Source organism: Nicotiana tomentosiformis, chromosome 8 (assembly GCF_000390325.3).
Source record: "Nicotiana tomentosiformis chromosome 8, ASM39032v3, whole genome shotgun sequence".
NCBI lineage: Eukaryota > Viridiplantae > Streptophyta > Magnoliopsida > Solanales > Solanaceae > Nicotiana > Nicotiana tomentosiformis.
The window spans coordinates 109,004,391-109,023,019 of NC_090819.1; the positions used below are offsets into that span (position 1 = coordinate 109,004,391).

Genomic DNA, 18,629 nt, shown 5'->3' on the forward strand with positions numbered 1-18,629 from the left:
ATTCAGTTAGAGTTCGTGACTCAATATTACTAGTCTTGGGAGGTTGTTAAAATTATTTTCGCTTTTGGTTTCGAAACTTATATTAAATCATATGTTTAAAAAGATGGTTTGAATTGTAATTGTAATCGGCTTACCTAGTCTTAGAGACTAAGTGTCATCACGACGTCTGTGGTGGGATTTTGGGTCGTGACACTATCTCATTTAGCCTTTGCTTTTAGATCAAGGGGGGTTTTCTCTATCCCATCAAAGTGTAAGGGATGTATTAATATATTAACATATTTATTTGCAAATATTTCTTTTATTATAGCCATTTCTACTTATAATCAGTAATGTATGTGCTAATTTGAAATTATATGCACTGATGCACAACTCTCTCAGTATGTTGCAAAGCTGCGTATACACTATGCTCTTCATATATTATTTATTGGATTATATTGGGTTGTTATTGTTGTTGTTATATGTTGAATGCATATATCCAAAGGGCATATTGATATTTTCTTTAAGAAATATACCCAATTACCTTTTTGAATGGAACATTGCCAATTACATGTAGCTGTAATCATATTGTCAACGGAAAAGGTCCAAATATGCTCTTGTACTATACGAAATTGAGTACATTTGCCCTTCGTTAATACTTTAGCTCAAATATTCCCTTACCGTCACATAGTTGGTCCATATATGCCCTTAAAGTTACACAGTTGGCCCATATATGCCATTTTCGAAACAGAATCCACCTAAACTAATTAGCTCTTTCGTTAATTGTATTAAAGTGTATTACAAACACTATTTCCTTTTTATTAGTACTTTCTTTTCTTTACCTTTCTCTTTTCTTTCTTCTTTTTTCTTTTCTTCTCTTTTTCTTTCTCCTTTATCCGATATCCTCCATTACTGATGTTCTCTCCATTTTTGTCACCAATTTCACTTGACAAAACTCATGAATTCCAATTACTAAGAAAATTCTCCCATAATAATATTTTTATAGATCAAAAGTTTGTCAATTTTTTAATTTTTACTGAACATATATTTAGTTCTAAAAAATTAACAAAGTAAGATTGAAATAATATTTATGTAACAAAAAATCCCAAAAATCCAACAAAACCAAACAATCCAAACTGATATAATTGGTTTGGTTTGGTTTTGATAAAAATCGAACCAACCCGTTCCATGTACACCCCTAATTTACATAGTTAATAAAAAAAAATGTCCAGCTGAAAAAAGATGAAAAAAAACTAATAACTCAAATTTATAACACTACAACTTGAACTCTAGACTTTTAATCATTAAATTATCTTTGTGGAAACAATTTAAATATTTTGGTCTTTTGAGTATTGTTAAAGGTTGAGATATTTTTATTATTTTAAAGTTTAAACTATAATTTTTGGACAATTTAATTTCGTTTATTTAGAGGGCCAGTGAAATTAGAACTTGATTACCTTATGGGAGAATTTTCTTAGTAATTGGAATTTATGAGTTTTGTCAAGTGAAATTGGTGACGAAAATGGAGAAGACATCATTAATGAAGGAAACGGATAAGGGAGAAAGAAAAAGAAAAAAAAAAGAGAAGAAAAGAAAAAAGAAGAAAGAAAAGAGAAAGGTAAAGAAAAAAAGTACTAATAAAAAAGAAATAATGTTTGTAATACACTTTAATACAATTAACGAAAGATTTAATTAGTTTGGGTGAATTTCGTTTCGAAAAGGGCATATATGAACCAACTGTGTAACTCTAAGTGCATATATGAATCAAGTATGTGACGGTAAGGACATATTTGAGCTAAAATATTAACGAATGATAAATATGCTTAATTTTGTATAAGTATAAGGGCATATTTGGAACTTTTTCGTGTTGTCACTGCTTTAATGTTACAACCACAATTCTCTCCATGTATTGAAATTGACATTTCACATATCCAAGTTGCATTTTAACTTGTACTATTGACTAGTGACTCTCTCTCTCTCTCTCTTCCTAGTAGCACTTTCTAATTTCAGGAACTGGTGAGCAGAGGTGTTGAATGAAATCAACTCGAAATTAGTTCTAAATTTTGAAAAAAATCTCAGAAATTTGTAATGGAGGGGACGATTCGATGCTCAGCAAACTATGTGCCGTTGAGTCCAATAAGCTTTTTGGAAAGAGCAGCAGTGGTTTACAGCAACAGAGTTTCTATTGTTTACGGAGATGTTAAGTTTACTTGGGCAGAGACCCGCCAAAGGTGCCTCAAACTCGCTTCAGCTCTGATCCAGCTTGGGATTTCTCGCTGTGATGTCGTAATGTTCTTCTCTTCCTTCCCCTCCTTTTCCCCCCCCTCTGTTTTCTGTCTAAAAAATGTACTTCCGTTCCGAATTATAAAGTTTCAATCACATTTTAACTTCAAATTTATTATTTTATGCTTAATAAAATAATTTGTGGCTTGCTTTAAACCATGAGTTTCAAAAATGTTTTAAAAAAAATTAATAAAAACTACGTGCTCGGTTAAACAACTCATGATGGAAGGGTCGAGAGTAAATTAGAGTCATTCAACTTAAGTTTTGTAACATAAAATTCATTTGTTTTTTGTAACACAAAAATCTTCTTTCTAAAGTTCTAATTAACAGAAATATAAAAATGGCCGGAAAATGCATTTTTTACCAGAAAAGTGACTATCTATGAATATACTAATTTCTTACCAAGTAAAATACTAGTATCCACAATTAATCACTTAACTCCCAACTTGACAATACTAAGTTTAGATCTAGTTAAATTAACCGGGAATGTTATACTCTGAATTTGATTCTATTCATTAATTTCTTATAACAGCAATAATTTAATGTCAACGAGAAATATTTGATTCATTAGATATCACAATTCGAATTTATTGTTATGACTGCAAATTCAATGGACTCCCCATCATTTTTTCGCTGTTATAGCTATGTTTAAATATAACTAAGAACCTGTATATTCAGTAAAATGGGTCATGCTGGGTGTTAAAATGGGTTGATTATATGACCTTTTTTTTATTATGCAAATTAAGATTGTCACGTCAGTTTTCCAGCCAAAAATGACTTCTTCCTGCCACTTATATTTCTGTCAACTAAATTTTAGAAAGATGAATTTTATGTTACAAAAAAAAAGTGATTTTTGTGTCATAAATTCTAACTTGAATGACCATTGGTGAAATTTACTCCAAGGCGGAGGGTGTATCTTTTTTCTTTTTAATCTTAATTATTCACTTTCTCCCTTTAACTCTACTTATATGTGTCTGCAAAACTGAGCCCAGATGAAGCCAGAGTTTGGTGGATAAAATAGTTTTAATTATGAACGGGGTAGGTCGACGGATAAAAAATAGTGTAATTATGATCAGTCTTGAATGTGGTATGTCTTTAATTGGATTTTTTTAGTCTCTCTTGAAGTTTCCTTTCCAATATGTCCTTTCTCTGATCATTTGCAAATAATTTATTTTTGCTCTGAATGTGGGTGAGAAATTCTCTCTTTCTCATCTTGATTCGGTGTTAATTGGAGCTGCTTTCTCCAAATTGGGGACCTGGAACAATTGTTGTGGATGCCCAGTCATGGACAAGTCATTATTAATTGTTTTTGTTATTTTGTTACTCTTGGTGCTTTAAATGGACCATAGGGCTTCCCTACCTAGTTTTTTATGTGTCACTGACTTGTGCAAAAGACGGCAAATTGTTATAGCTGTCATTATACAGCAAACAAGTTTCTTCATTGATTATTATTTGTGTAGATTCCACTAATATATGGAGTGGTATTTAAATTACCAAATAATTCAGTTTGATATTTTTTTCACCCATTGTAGCCTTGATATTACCTCTTGGAATTCATACTAGTGAACTTTATGATGAGTGTTGATACTATTGTAGGCGAATCTTCCCATAGTGACTGATGAAGTAAATATGCTACTTTCTTGGAGGACTGATCTGGTTTTCAGGAAGAATTTTCTCAAGCATGTAGGATCCAAAAGTCGTCCCTTATCTTTGGGCTTAGACTCAAAATCGTTCATATTCTTTTGCTCGTCCCTTATCTTTGGGCTTACACTCAAAATAATTCATATTCTTTTGCATGGAGCACTGATATTCCTTATTGTTTACCAAACTGGCCTACTTTGGGTCCACGGCAAGCAACATTACTTTTTGACAGAGGGAGCAGCTCACTTGCTGCTCAGGTGAGATTGCAATAAGCCCTTGTGCTATCAATGACTGGAGCAGCACCTACACAAGCTCTCGTGGCTGTTCTTGCTCATGTTTACGTAATTTGGAAATAACTCGCTGAGACGTGACTTAAAGATGGAGAAAAGACAAAAGTTGCCTTTAACAAATACCCCATATAATAGAAAAAGTAAGTGGAGAAAAAGAAAGTTAAAGAGATGGAAATATTTGTGTACACTCTATCTTTTAGATCTTCCAATAGCTTTACCCGTGATGACAACAGCCTCCAAGATTTCACCAGACTGTTCAAAGTACTTATTCATGGCCTTCTTTGAGCCTACCAGGCCAAACCACCTACAAGCACCTTAGTGTAATTGGTGTCTCCGAGTTGATGCATAACATCAGATGGAGTCATCTTACCAATGCCTATAAACCCTATATTCATCTTCGAGATCTATCTCGTCAAAGCCGTGTTCACATAACTACTCTGTTAAAAATAACAGCTGCGTGGGGAGGGATTAAAAGTTAAAATCTTTCGCAATCAATGAGGGCAGTTAGTGCATTATGTCAAAGAATATCTTATGCTTTTGAGTGATTGAGTCTAAGCTCAAAGATAAGTGGCCTATTCTTTTGGATAATTATATACAGGATGATGATTTCTTTGTTTTATCAAGTTTCAATTACTTTGAGAACGTAAACAAAGTTAGAAGTTGCTAAACATTTGCCTTCTCTTTCAGTGTTAGCTAACCTTGTTTCTGTTCTATGTCTTTGAACAGTTTTGATCACCTTTATTGTACTTCATGTTTTCTTAGAAAGGAAATAACTTCTCATTTAGAAGCACATTATCATACTCATGTTGCTCTTAATTTTTACCAATTATATGCAGGTTGCTGTCTTGGCTCCAAATATTCCTGCTATGTATGAGCTACACTTTGGGGTGCCTATGGCTGGGGCAGTTCTTTGTACTCTTAATGTTCGTCACGATTCAGCAATGGTATCGGTGTTGCTCAAACATTCAGAGGCAAAAGTCATATTTGTAGATTATCAGTTCCTTGATATTGCTAAGGGGGCATTAAAGATTCTTTCGAAGGAAAGGATCAAATTTCCTTATCTAGTCCTAATCCCCGACTGCGACAGGCAGCTGTCTAGTGTTCTTAATAGGGCATTGATACCGGGAGATCTGGAATACGAGTCCTTTTTAGCGACCGGGAAACCAAATTTTGAGATAGTATGGCCAATTGATGAATTGGATGCCATTGCTCTGAATTATACTTCAGGTACAACATCCAGTCCAAAAGGGGTTGTCTACAGTCACAGAGGAGCATATCTTAATTCTCTTGCTGCAGTTCTTCTCAATGAATTGCCTTTAATGCCTGTCTACTTATGGTGTGTTCCCATGTTTCATTGCAATGGATGGTGTCTAACTTGGGGCATCGCAGCACAGGGCGGCAAAAATGTTTGTCTTAGGAATGTTACAGCCGCAGGAATTTTTACAAGCATAGCTGGGCACCAAGTGAGCCACATGGGTGGTGCGCCTACAGTTTTAAACATGATAATAAATGCACCTCCTAGTGTTCGGAGGTCACTTCCAAGGAAAGTAGCAGTGATGACTGGTGGTGCACCACCACCTCCTCAAGTGCTATTTAAGATGGAGGAGCTCGGTTTTGATGTAACTCACTCATATGGTCTAACTGAAACCTATGGTCCAGGAACGGTTTGCACTTGGAAACCTGAGTGGAGTTCTTTGTCACCTGATGAGCAGGCAAAGATCAAGTCTCGTCAGGGATTGCACCACATTGGCATGGAGGAAGTAGATGTGAAGGATCCAGCTTCAATGAAGAGCATACCTCCAGATGCAAAAACCATGGGTGAGGTAATGTTTAGAGGAAACACTGTAATGAATGGGTACTTGAAGAATCTCAAAGCCACAGAAGATGCTTTCAAAGGGGGTTGGTTTCGAAGTGGAGACCTTGCAGTGAAACACCCCGATGGTTACATTGAATTGAAGGATCGCACAAAGGACATCATTATTTCAGGTGGAGAAAACATTAGCACGATTGAGGTGGAGTCGGTGATATTCAGCCATCCAGCCGTTCTTGAGGCTGCTGTGGTCGGAAAACCAGATGATTACTGGGGTGAGACACCTTGTGCCTTTGTGAAACTAAAGGATGGTAATAATGCAACTGCCAATGAAATCATCAACTACTGCCGTGATCGTTTACCACATTACATGGCTCCTAAAACAGTAATTTTCGATGATTTGCCCAAAACTTCTACAGGAAAGACACAAAAATTTGTTTTGAGACACAAGGCCAAAGCTCTGGGGAGTATCTCAAAGGCCAGCAAACTATAATTCATAACTTTCCAGTGTTGTGGATAAACTGATAACATTATTGCTAAAATGAGAAGTGGCCTCTGTTTTATTTGATTGAATCACATTTATGCTGTGGGAATGCCTGTTGTACATGATAATCTACAAATTTCACAGCCATTTAAGCTGCACAACCGCAAGGTTAGCAAGTAAATGCTTATAGCATTGTTTCATTAAAAGTTAACTTGTGGTATCTTGGTGACTTTTGGTTACAACATACCAACCTATGTGACTTTTTGACCTTGTGGTTTTCTGGAGGGATATTATTTTTCATGAAAATTTATCTCCAGTAAGCAGGAGCGGCGCTAGGTGGCAGAAGGGTGTTCGGTCAAATACCCTTCACCGAAAATTACACTGTGTATATAAGGTTAAATTTTTTTTTTTATTATTTTTTTTTAATTGCCTTGGTGAAAATTCTGCTTCCGCCAATGTTGTTAAGGGCATGACTTCATTTGAAAATATGTTCTCACTGAAAGGAAGTGGAGCCTTGGGATAACAGTAAAGTTGTCTTCGTGTTACCTATATGTCACAAGTTCGAGCAGTGGAAGCAGCTGCTAATGATTGCATTAGAGTAGGCTGTCTACATCATACCTCTTGGCTACGGTCCTTCCCCGGACCCTATATGAATACGGGATACTTTGTGCACCGAGCTGTCCTTTTTTTTTTCTCTCTTCTCATTCGAAGATATCCTCTCCAAAGGACATGCCAATTCATGTAAGTATATTTTTATTTGAAAGACTAGGTGGCGATGGCCTGTGCCAGCTCGGGCCTAACATGTATCTAGTTTTATTTTTCAATTGTGGTGATGATAGTAGATAAAATACTCTAATATTGAAATCAAAATAGATGACCATAATCCAAAAGATTCTTCTATACTATATGAGCCTAATTTTGCTCTTCTATTTACAGTATCTGCAAAAAAAACAATGCTCTTTCAACTCCACTTGTTCTCTTTTTCAAATTGTATGTAATTGCGCAATATTGTAGGTTGGTATTGCGTACAATACTCCATTCAACGATATTTGTACCACCTTTTTTTCTTAACAGTAAAAATTGATAGTGCTGCTGCAACACAGAAAATGGGGTATACTAAATGAATAGTGTGTGATAGCCCATCCCATTAGCAGTTATTGGGGAAAATTGAAAGCAGCAGAGCAAAATGATAAAGTTTCCACAGTAGAGATTGTCAAGGTTACCAAATTCAAAATGACCTATGAAATATTTTTTCTAGTTAGCATAAATCAACAATCCAAAGGGTAATATATTTAAAAACATAACCGCATACCTGCCCAGAAGCAGAGATGTCGAGAAGAGTAGCCTGCTTCTTTCCTTATACATAATAGAAATGCAAATTGCCAATACTAACTATGCCTCCTAAACAAAAGAAAACGTATCAAGTTAAAATTAACCAAAGAACCATGGACCTTACAAATTTTAATGTTCAAAGTAGACAAAACACCAACTACTGCAAAGAATAAGAAGTTATAAATTTTTTTTGAATTGTATTGAGCTTCCATTCCAATACCATTTTGAACCACAAAAAGGTAATCTTTAGAGACCTCTTGCTAGAATAAGCAAATTTTAAATATACTTTTTGATAAGGTAATAAGTTATTTTAAATATATTTCCTCATATCCTTCTAAGAAGTAAACTCTAAAATATGCTCTTCTAATCTTTCAATGTATTGCTGAGTCCAATGGCCAGCAATGAGCAAATTTTTAAATATACTTTTGATTATTGAATGTTGTTAGTGTGATTGGCTTACCTAGTCTCAGAGGTTAGGTATCATCACGACCTTTGGTGGGATTTTGGGTCGTGACATTCATGTTTAAGATATTATTTTAATAAAATATAAAGCTCTTAAGTCTGAGAAATTTTTATTCAAATATTGTTCTTAGTGGTTATGTTTTAAGTTTACTTAATATACATTAAAAATCTTATTTAAGACTTTAAGTTTGTAATATTTTACTCGTTAAAGTTTGATGTTTAATTTATTTATTATAATTTAGAAGTTTCATAACATTCAAATAAAAAATATATCGTATTATATTTGTTAAATTATAACATAAAAATAAAACTTCCAAACCTGACTTGACTGGGTATTTTTAAGCCCGACTTGTTCTAGACCTGACTTGACTGGAATAACCTATGTATTAATACATGAGGCAAGACTCAGCTTTTCTTAGTGAAAAATCTCAAACAAATTAGTTGAAAAATCATCTGGAACTATGTATAAACTTCAAAGAACAAAAAAAGTAACCCTTCTGATCTCCCACAACATATTATATAAAAATAAATAATTAATTAGATAATATTTTTCGTAGCTTCAAAATAAATTATTTTTGTGCAGTCATAGTATTCTACTGCTCAAATCAAAATTAAGAATTACTTCATAACAAATAATAGATTGTAAATGATTCAATAAGTTGGAGATAGCCGTAGCTTTTAAATTTGTTGTACTCATTTAATTTGTAGAGTAGCACAACATGCTTAATATTTTTTATTTCTAAATCCAGTTTCACAAATGATTTCTCGAGATATTGACTTCAAAATAATGGTAATGCTTAAACTTACATTTAAATAGAAAAAAATACTTGCAGAATAAAAAAATCAGATTGTACTTTCTCACTACTTAATTTAGATGTAATTATCCGTCTTCACCTGAACTTCTTTCATTTTATCTCGCCCTTGCATATGATCTTTGTCTATGCATCGATTTTAGTCACATTCTATTTTCGTTTCTATCTTTTTTGCTTCAGATCAAATCTTTAATGCAACGATTTATTAAGCTAAATGCAATATAGTGGTCATTATTTTTCCATATTATAAAACAAGCCACACAAAATGCTCTGCCCTAACGTCAATTAAGTTTTTTAATGTTATCTACGATTGAGTTATCATCCAAGTATAAGGCACAATCAACCAAATTTGAGCACACCAGAGTGATTTAATTTCTGGACTGCACATATAGTAGCAATATGACCATCAACACCGGTATCAAAAATAATGAATTAAAATTAAAAGCCTTGAGAGGATCTTCATGAGCCGAGAGTCTATCGGAAACAGTCTCTCTATCCTCACGAGGTAGGGGTAAGGTCTGCGTACACAGTGGCGGAGCCACATGCACTCAAGGGGTGTCAACCGACACCCTTTAATCGAAAAATTACACTATGTAGCTAGATAATTTTAAAAAAAATATATGTATATATACTATATATTGACACCTCTTAACTTCTTGGTGAGTTTATTTCTTTATATTTTGACTCCCCTTAATGAAAATCCTGGCTTCGCCACTGTGCGTACACACTACTCTTCCCAGACTCCATAGTGTGGGATATTACTGGGCATAGAATAATAATAAATTGAGAGGATCTTCGATTGGCAGAACAAGAAAGAGTAATTCTGATAATAGGTAACTCGGAAAAAGAACAAAAGAGAACGAAAGAAAACAATTTGTTTACTGTAGACTTCTTTGTTCCTTTTAGTGTCAAGTATGCCAAGCTCTTCATAATATGTTATTCATCCTAAAACAGATTTAACCAATAAACAGAATTACATACTAAAGTAATATGCAAGTGAAATTCACTATTATTTCTAAAACATGGTACCATAAAATTTACCATAAGAAATTTGTCTATTGAAGACACACTCCACAAGCTAAATGCCACGCTTAAAATCGTTTTGCGACCTTTGCCAAGGGGCATATAAAACAACTATGCTCTTCTTCCCGGGAAGATAATTGTAAAGCCTTCAGAATTCTTTTGCTTGAGACAGTAGTGTGATTACTAATTTTCTGCTTGGGAGATCTAATTTTGGCCTCCTGACACCAACAATACTGCTATTAGCTCTATCATTTTTACTTTTGTTTCTTTATCATTCTTTCTCTCGATTTTTGCTCTAGCTTTCTCTGTCCTCTCCTCTCCTTTAATATTTTGATTCAACCCAAACCCTTAGTTCTCTGAAGAAGATTTTTGCTATGTTTTAAAGAGTGTATCAAAGTGTCGTATGTATCTAAACGGAGTTATATCAACCTCAAGAGCCTAGATGAGATAATTATAACAATGTCTTTTCATTTGCATTGTAGTTTAAATTCACTTAACATACTTTCTTAATCGAGGTTATCTACTACCTATAGTTTACAACATCTAATAATGATAGGTAGTAGAAGAAGCTCAATTCCATTAATTTTATGACTCTTGGTAGTACCATACTTAATGATGGGTAGTAGAAGAGGCTCAATTCCATTAACTTTGTGACTCTTGATAGTGTCTACCATGAAGAGTTTTAATTTTACGATTGTGTACATTAGTATTATGACAATTGTGTTTGATTAAAGGGCAAAAATGTCGTTTAGCTTTAAATGGACATTTTAGTCTTTCAACTTTTAGTATAGTATGATGAGACTTTTATAGCCATACAATTGCTATAGCATATTTAAGAGTTCTTATGGCATATTTAAAACCATAAGTTTTAAAAGTCTTTATTGTTTTTCTTAAACTTTAAGCCAAGTCAAACTATACCAAATAAATTAGAGAACATAGTGTCTTATAAAGTACAGGCTGATTATAAAACACAGTCCAGAAACATGGATAAAATACTAAAAAGTTCTTAGCAAGGAGTCATCATTTTGTACAATCCTAAAGAAGTGGATAAACAATTTAAAACATTGAAAGTAAAGAGTAGAATCTGTTGTTAGGCTTATCCATGTTAATAGTTTCTTTCCTAACTGTGCTCTTACCAAGGAGAAATGGTCAATGGCAAGATTATCAAGAATGGCATGTAGCATAATTACATAAATATATAAAATTGGGTTACAATGCAGCAACTTTATTGCTGGGAGACCACAGAAACAACTAAAATAAAATAAAAGAATCTTATTCTTACTGTATATTTAACAAACCTACACCAATGTATTATAAATGTATATCTGTTTTAAAGTTGGAAAACAGAAGTTTTACCAAAGTATTTGGTAAAAAGTGAAGAAAAGGCTAAAAGAATGAATGTGGTTAGGAATTATTCAGGAAGACTGTTTGCAAGAGCTTAGAATGGAATCCTCAAGAAATTGGGTAAGCTGTAAAGTATATAATTCTAGGTCATTTCTGAAATGATCAACATGAGGTGTAGAAAGTGCTGACTGTACATGTACAATTGTGGGCAACTTGGTTGCCCAGATGTCAATAGATCTAGAACATCATAAAGTCTCCTGCAATTTCATCCAAAGATCAATGTAAGTACATAGAGGGACCTATCTTTGGCACTTGCTACACGTACTAATTGCAATCCATTGGAGAGTGGACATGACATCGACAAGGTCTACTTTATAGGTGAGTACAAAGACGAAAAGTAGATACAATTTTGGTACTTCTATTAAATACTGCAGGCTTAAAAACATTTTATCACAACCACTCGCAGAAAAGGCAATTCTGGAAACAGACTTTATCTAAAGAGATGTCCTTACCTATTTACGGCGGGAAGGTTCAAAACCACCTCAAAGAACTTCTCCAGTACTACTAGTAAAGCTGCTTCAGTTACCGCAGGCTTAGCATCCGCAGAAGTTTTGGTTTCTATTGTCACATCTGCATCTTTGTTGCTTAAAGTCATGATGCGTTTGGTTGCAACACTATTCTTCTTTAAAAAGGCAGCAGAGAATCCAGAAGCCCATACCTTGACACAAAATATGAGAACTTGATTGTGTTAATTTCAACTTATCAAATCAAAGTTCCATGCGCCCAAAATATGATTTAACATTTATTAAATACTACACAAGTACCACCTCCCCTTCCCCCGAAACTCCACAGCTGACTCCCAGCCGCGAAAGGGAGAAAAAGACTAAAGCACGAATGAGATGACGTAGAAAGATGGCATTTCTAAATAACTTCCACATTATCAAGTTTAAGAATATCTTTTGCCAAGCAACCAACATAGTTTAAGGCCTAAGATAGAAGAAAGCAACAGTATTAAATTAAGAGAACAATCGGTCCTGATTAGAGTACAAATTAAGCAATCTTCAAAATGGCTAGACCGTGATATGTATACAGAACTTGTAATACTTATCCGATAAAAGGATGATATAATTGGATTTCAATAGAAAAATATGGCTCTTAACAATTGCTTTGCATTAAACCTCATAAATAAACTACACATGTAGAAAGACTCTTTCCAGCACTTGCATGAAAAAGAAATCATATGATGGCAATTTCAGAGACAGCAATACCTGTGGATCGGGAGCAGCTACAGGAGCAGAATCAAAAATACAACCTTTGATTCTTGTCATTAAAATAGGATCTTGTTTCTGAAACTTCTCCAAAATGACACCATAACTATAAAGCCAAGAATAAAAGAACTCGATCAGTAATTCAGACAATTTTTAAGAAAAGCGCATATACTTCTGTTTCTAAGTTGATGATTGTCAAAGAGTACTCACGTTAACCATCCCGTGTTACTGAAAGTGTGGAAGACCAAGTTCTTTCCATGCTCTTCTTCTAACCAATCAGCAAGATGGTTCACAAGCAGTTCTATATCCTGCTCAGCCTTTCCCCCGACTTGATAGCTAAAAATCTCAGACATTGGGAAAGTAAATATAATGGCATGATATCCTCTTGAGGCATACCACTCTGCATATCTCTTTAGATGCTTCTGTTTTGCACCTAACCATCCCAACAATACTACCACAGTCCTAGACTTTACTGATGAACAATCAGAATTCCCTGATATATCAATGGCATTTGGCTCTGGTAAATGCCATCTATACAACACCTCCGAAGGCGAATAAGGAACTGTATAAGTATATGTTGATGGATTTGCAGACTTGGCCAATGCTGCTGATTGATAAAAATTGACCAACACGGAAGAAGTGCCTAGGGAAGAACACGAAAGATTTGAAACAGAACCAGAACTGGTGCTGGTGCTGGGACTTGGAACACGTATTCTGGTGACGAAGGACAAATTGGTAAGCTTAGATACGGATATCTGAGACACCCATGATGTTATCTTTTCTTGCAATGCTTCAGAAGAAGAATTCTCTATCGATTTTGAGGGACAAAATTTTTCATGAAGATCAGTAGATACAGAAGCTATAGCGACTGCAGATGCTGCAACTACAGGTCTTTGGAGGATTCCAGAAAACGAAGCCATGATGATATACAGCCTTCCCCAATTTGCACACCAATATCAGACAACCCTCATACAAACAACAATAATTTTCCTGCAAGACACTAAACCATGGCCCAAAAATAAGAAATGATTTTTTCAATGAACAAAATTCAAAAGAAAGTTAAATGGTAGACAGGATACCTCTTTTGTTTAAGTTGGTCTTGTGTTTTTTCTTGGAAGAAATAGGGCTGCCAATATATTTTGACAGCCCCACCAACAACTCTATATAACTGTCACCTGCGTCAAATTCCCTTAGTAATCAAATTTTGTGTTGTTAAGGCGTGTGCTGTCACAAAAATCAGGAGATTAATAAGGCACAGATGAAGACCAAAAGGTCAATGACAACTTGAAGTATGAACATAAAGCAATACTTGGCGCTCCATTAGGCATAATGCCTTTAAAGCATGATGGTATCCTTCAAGTTACACTCACTCCCTATAATTTCTCTGTAAGTATTTTTTCTTCATTTGGTATAATGCCTCTTAGGTATTATAGTGTCTTTCAAATATCCAATTTGATATCAAACATGGTCCACGTTGACTTGAACATTATCCAGATTTATGCTAACGTCCAAAATTTGATTCAGAATAGTTGGATAACATGATATGTAAAATGCTTCATTTTTATTCATTATTGAAATACCTAGATACACGAGGCTCTATGAGGTTGATTTTGCCGGACTCACGAACACGATTAACATCATGCTGGATTATTTTAACTGCAAAAAGAAAAAAGAAACTTTTGATTATTTCATCTGCAAGAAAGATGTTAAAGGAAGCGCTAAACAATAGCAATAACAACTATAATTACTATAAATTGCATAGAATTCCGAGCTTTAGGATTGCCATACTTTTATTCTTTTTGTTCAACAACATCATCATTAAGAACATAATTATTTTTTCTTAATGTCGAAAAGAAGTAGCATAATATCTACGATTGGATTCAAAAAAGCATAGGCCTCCGGCAATTTGCCAATCTTGTTTTAATTTCATACTTCCTACAATGCAATAAAAAATTTAGGACACTATGGTTTACCACAATATATTATATTACATTCTCTTCTTTTTTATCTTCTTGTAAACCTTCAAATGATTTTTTGATTGTGAAAACCAAAGGGAATGGTGACCTTGGGTTGTACCCAGTCTGAAATCAAGTGTAGATAATTGCTCAAAGAAGATGTTAGTTGTAACTCCAATAATCATAAATGCTACTGATGTTGTCAACACATCAGTACCTTGAGCAAAGAGTGAAACTCTCTAAGAGAATTAGCTCTCTTAGAGTGCGCCGGCAAAAGATTCTTTTAGCATCATTCATTTCTCTTTCAGCTTCAGCAGGGTTCACAAGCTGAAAAGAAGAGATGAAAATAATGACATAGGAAGTTATGACTGATCAAACTTAAAAAGTTTGACCAATCAATATTTTAACAACATATAAAAAGGTCTTACTTATATCTTTCTTGTCAAGTAGTGTCAAAAAGGGATCATTGAAACTAAAACCAGCAACTATAGCTAACAATGGGTACCAACAATATAAAATTACCCAAAATACAAGCATATTTCTATTTTAGGCTACATCGGAAACATTGATAATGTCCTGTTGAAGAACCAAAAGGGAAGGAAAAGTTAGAAGAATGAGATGCTTACACTTGAATATGAATATATGATCTAATAACAAATAAATTTGTATATCCCGAACAGTCGGTCACTTTCATATAAAGTGCCAATGAACTTTCTGATGCTGAATAGTCTTTTGAATCTACCGGCAAAAAGGAAACTCCGCTGACAGAGACAAACAAAGTATAAGCTTCTATAATTAATAAAATGGTATAAATTATAGTAGAAAGTAGTAAACTGTAATACTGCATAAAAAGTTGTTAACATCATATACATCTACAAATGCCCGTTCAAGGGACCTAGAATTGCTACCAAGTTATAAACTTTTAATTGAAAAATTTGATAGCATGTAGCTCTTCAGAATTCCTAACAGATGATAACCGGAGAAGCATTAGACATGGAAACATCATAATTTCTTCAGACATTTTTCTAATGCACTAATTAAACAACTCTTGAAGATTTAATATAAGTAAATTGATGACCAGAACAATTTAGTCTCTCCACGCAGTGTGATGATCAACCTCTTTGTGATGGTTTTCTGATAATAAGGAGAGCTCATAATGCTCCTAAAGGTTTTCAAATGACATAGGTTTCACAAAGTCACCAATTATAGCGGATCCAGGATTCGAAGGTTGCCGGTGCCACCATGTTATGCATACAGTATACATGTCAGTAGCTACAAAGACAGATTAGGAATAATGGGTCGGTTCGGTTAGTTTTTGATTAATTTGAATATGCCTTTCATTCACAAAACAAATAAGTTCGATTTTAGTTCAAATTTGTAACGCTTAATTTAAACACATTCTAAATAAAAATGCAAAAGAAAATTAACATTTCATGAAAGAGCGCCTCCAATATAAATATTTGCTTAAAGAATACCTTAACTACACTATATATTCATTGTTTGACTAGATTAACTTACTTGTATTGTTATTTGTTTATTTTTCCATCTAAATTGTTGAGTTATATGACAATTATTTTCAAAGAAAAACCTTCACCATTCAACCTATGATATTCGACTCAAAACGACTATCAATCAAGCCATTTAATTTTTTTCAAAACCCAATAGAAGATATTGCTCAAATTATATTCCAATATATAAATTAATATCGTTTCATTAAAAATAAAGAAATTATATGCTAATTAAAAACAATTCAAATTACCTATAGAAAATAATTGTTCATAAAGTAAAGTATAATGATAGAAACAAAATGAGGACCGAAAGTTAAAAAAATGAAGAAGAGAGACTTAACAAGTAATAAAAGGAAGGAAAGAATAGAAAAAGAAAGAAAAGAGGTGAGGCCCTGGGGCTCAACTGAAAATAAAAAAAATCTTAATAAATAGAAAAAAGGAAAAATTAAAGGAGCTGCTCCAACAGGGAATCGAACTTGCATTCATGAGGCTAAGGAAAGCCTTCAAAGGGAAGGCTGAACCAATGGCACCCGCTTCCGACTTCTGAGTGTCATTCTATCAATTTATACGTTTCTTCACAGAAATATTATGTACATAGTAAGAATTTTAGCGAGGCGAGCGGGTGTCGTGGTACCCCTACCTCGTAAGAGGTAGATCCGCCCCTGCTTGTCCTGATCTCTATCCAAAATAACTACCCTAATTCATCTTATCGTGAAAGATTTTCTAAAGGAGCACAAAATTTTAATTCAACATCCGAAGATCAGAGCATTAAGCAATACCTAAAAAGTCATGTTGCTGCATTAACAAAATTCAAGAGCAAGCTCAAGAACCACATCAATCGAAATACTCCAATTAACTTTCTTCACGAGAGTCTTTGCACAGTCACACCTAGAGATTTTCCTGCTACAACCCAAAAAGGTCAAAGACAATATAATTACTCCAACTAAGATGACTCGAGCATATCAACAAACACTTAAGTGCACAATCCACTTCATACTTCCAGTCATTTTTTTATACGTTAAATTTTCCATAAGACCTTTTTTTTTTTGGCACTAAGTAGTTGATAGCAAAGACAAAATTCATCAAAGAGACATGATACATATGCAAATCAGGCACAATTACTAATATGTACCTAAAAGCTCTAGCAAGAAATTATAATCAAAATAATTAGAAACTAACTAATACACCCCAAATTGTGATTTCTAATAAACAATAAAGCAACACCGGAGAAAACCCATAAGAAAAAGTAAAAGCGAGAGAGCATAAATTAAGCAAGGAGAAAATTAATTGACAACAATATGACTATAAAAAATATGAGAAGAACCCAACAAAATCACGAAAAATAAATGAAAAAGATAAATAAAAAAGAGACTAAAACTTGGGCAAATTTGAGGGAAGATCAAACTTGAAATTAGAATATCCCGCCGAGAAGATGAAAAGAAAGGAAGATAAACAGGACTGAAAGGCACCTGCAAGCACGCTCTGTAATGTTACCGTGATAAACCTGCTGTCACACCTTTTTTTTTTTTTTTTTTTTTTTTACGGGGAAACAGTTTTTTCGAGTCACCGTTCTCGATTCAAGGAAATTTGACTCAGTATAATTTTGCGAAACACAAAAAATCGGGTAAGAATTCTATTAACCTAAGAGAAGTTGTTAGGCACTCTCGAATTCCGTAATTTTAGCACGGTCGCTTTACAATCATATTTGACTTGATTACCTGATTATTACATATTTTAGAAACCTATGTATATTTTGCCTTTTATCGCTTTTAATTATTTGATTATTACAATTATGGAATTATCTTCAAATAAAACACGTGTATGTATATCTATTTTGTTTGGTGTGTCAAAATTATGTCAGGCGTACGTATACACAATTAATAACACTTAATTATTTATTAAGATTGTTTGGCCAAAGTCGCGCGGACGTATACTTTGATTTATTTTGGAAACCATAATTATGTCACGCGAGCGTATACATAATCAGGATAATAGATTAAAAGCGTGCCTAAAGAATTCTACCAGTATTCAAGAGTTGTTGTCCTAAGCTAGTTTGAGATTATTGTGATATGATTTATGGATAAAGAATTATGGAAAAGATGTTTTGAATTAATGCTTATTTAAAGATAGGCCAACTTATGAATTCATTTGTATTTGGCCTATGGACTTAAACATCCGATGTCCCTAAACCCAGCAATTAAAGTACGAGTACTCAACCCAGCAATTTTGGGTTTAGGGACATCGGTTGAGTAGAATAGTAGTGCCCAGTCGTATTAAAATTTTGGGTTCGCGTCTATTACACTGTATAAATACGAGATATTAAAATTTTGAATTCGCGTTGTGCACTGAATTACTATACGGGATAATATAAATACAAAATGCCATGTACATTGGATTAATGACGTCTGTTGAGTTGGTTGCTATAGTAAAAGAATTTCAGT

The 18,629-nt window shown here is 33.9% G+C and overlaps 2 protein-coding genes across 13 annotated transcripts; one reads left to right on the forward strand and one right to left on the reverse strand.

Moving 5' to 3' along the window:
• Positions 1 to 1,909: 1,909 nt before the first annotated feature.
• Positions 1,910 to 6,631, forward strand: LOC104095965 (butanoate--CoA ligase AAE1). Its single transcript, XM_009602236.4, has 2 exons — positions 1,910 to 2,262; positions 5,027 to 6,631. Exons 1-2 carry the CDS (start codon positions 2,065 to 2,067, stop codon positions 6,491 to 6,493), a joined length of 1,665 nt encoding a protein of 554 aa, XP_009600531.1. The 5' UTR covers positions 1,910 to 2,064; the 3' UTR covers positions 6,494 to 6,631.
• Positions 6,632 to 7,323: 692 nt separating this feature from the next.
• LOC104095964 (uncharacterized) lies at positions 7,324 to 17,677 on the reverse strand. Of its 12 annotated transcripts, none has more exons than XR_686222.3 (10): positions 16,968 to 17,641; positions 15,307 to 15,441; positions 14,898 to 15,007; positions 14,306 to 14,381; positions 13,805 to 13,900; positions 12,936 to 13,725; positions 12,726 to 12,831; positions 11,970 to 12,175; positions 7,797 to 7,885; positions 7,324 to 7,573 (listed from the first exon to the last, which is right to left on the reverse strand). XR_686222.3 is itself a non-coding variant. In XM_070182638.1 (10 exons), the coding sequence occupies exons 7-10, from the start codon at positions 13,643 to 13,645 to the stop codon at positions 11,600 to 11,602; spliced, it is 1,137 nt and encodes a 378-aa protein (XP_070038739.1). In that variant the 5' UTR covers positions 13,646 to 13,725; positions 13,805 to 13,900; positions 14,306 to 14,381; positions 14,898 to 15,007; positions 15,307 to 15,441; positions 16,968 to 17,088; positions 17,658 to 17,677; the 3' UTR covers positions 11,275 to 11,599. The 12 variants fall into 12 exon arrangements, 9 of the variants coding, with proteins under 9 accessions (XP_070038739.1, XP_070038737.1, XP_070038738.1 ...); XR_686221.3 differs by having other exon boundaries at positions 7,324 to 7,576; XR_686220.3 differs by having other exon boundaries at positions 7,324 to 7,722.
• Between the last annotated feature and the right edge of the window lie 952 nt (positions 17,678 to 18,629).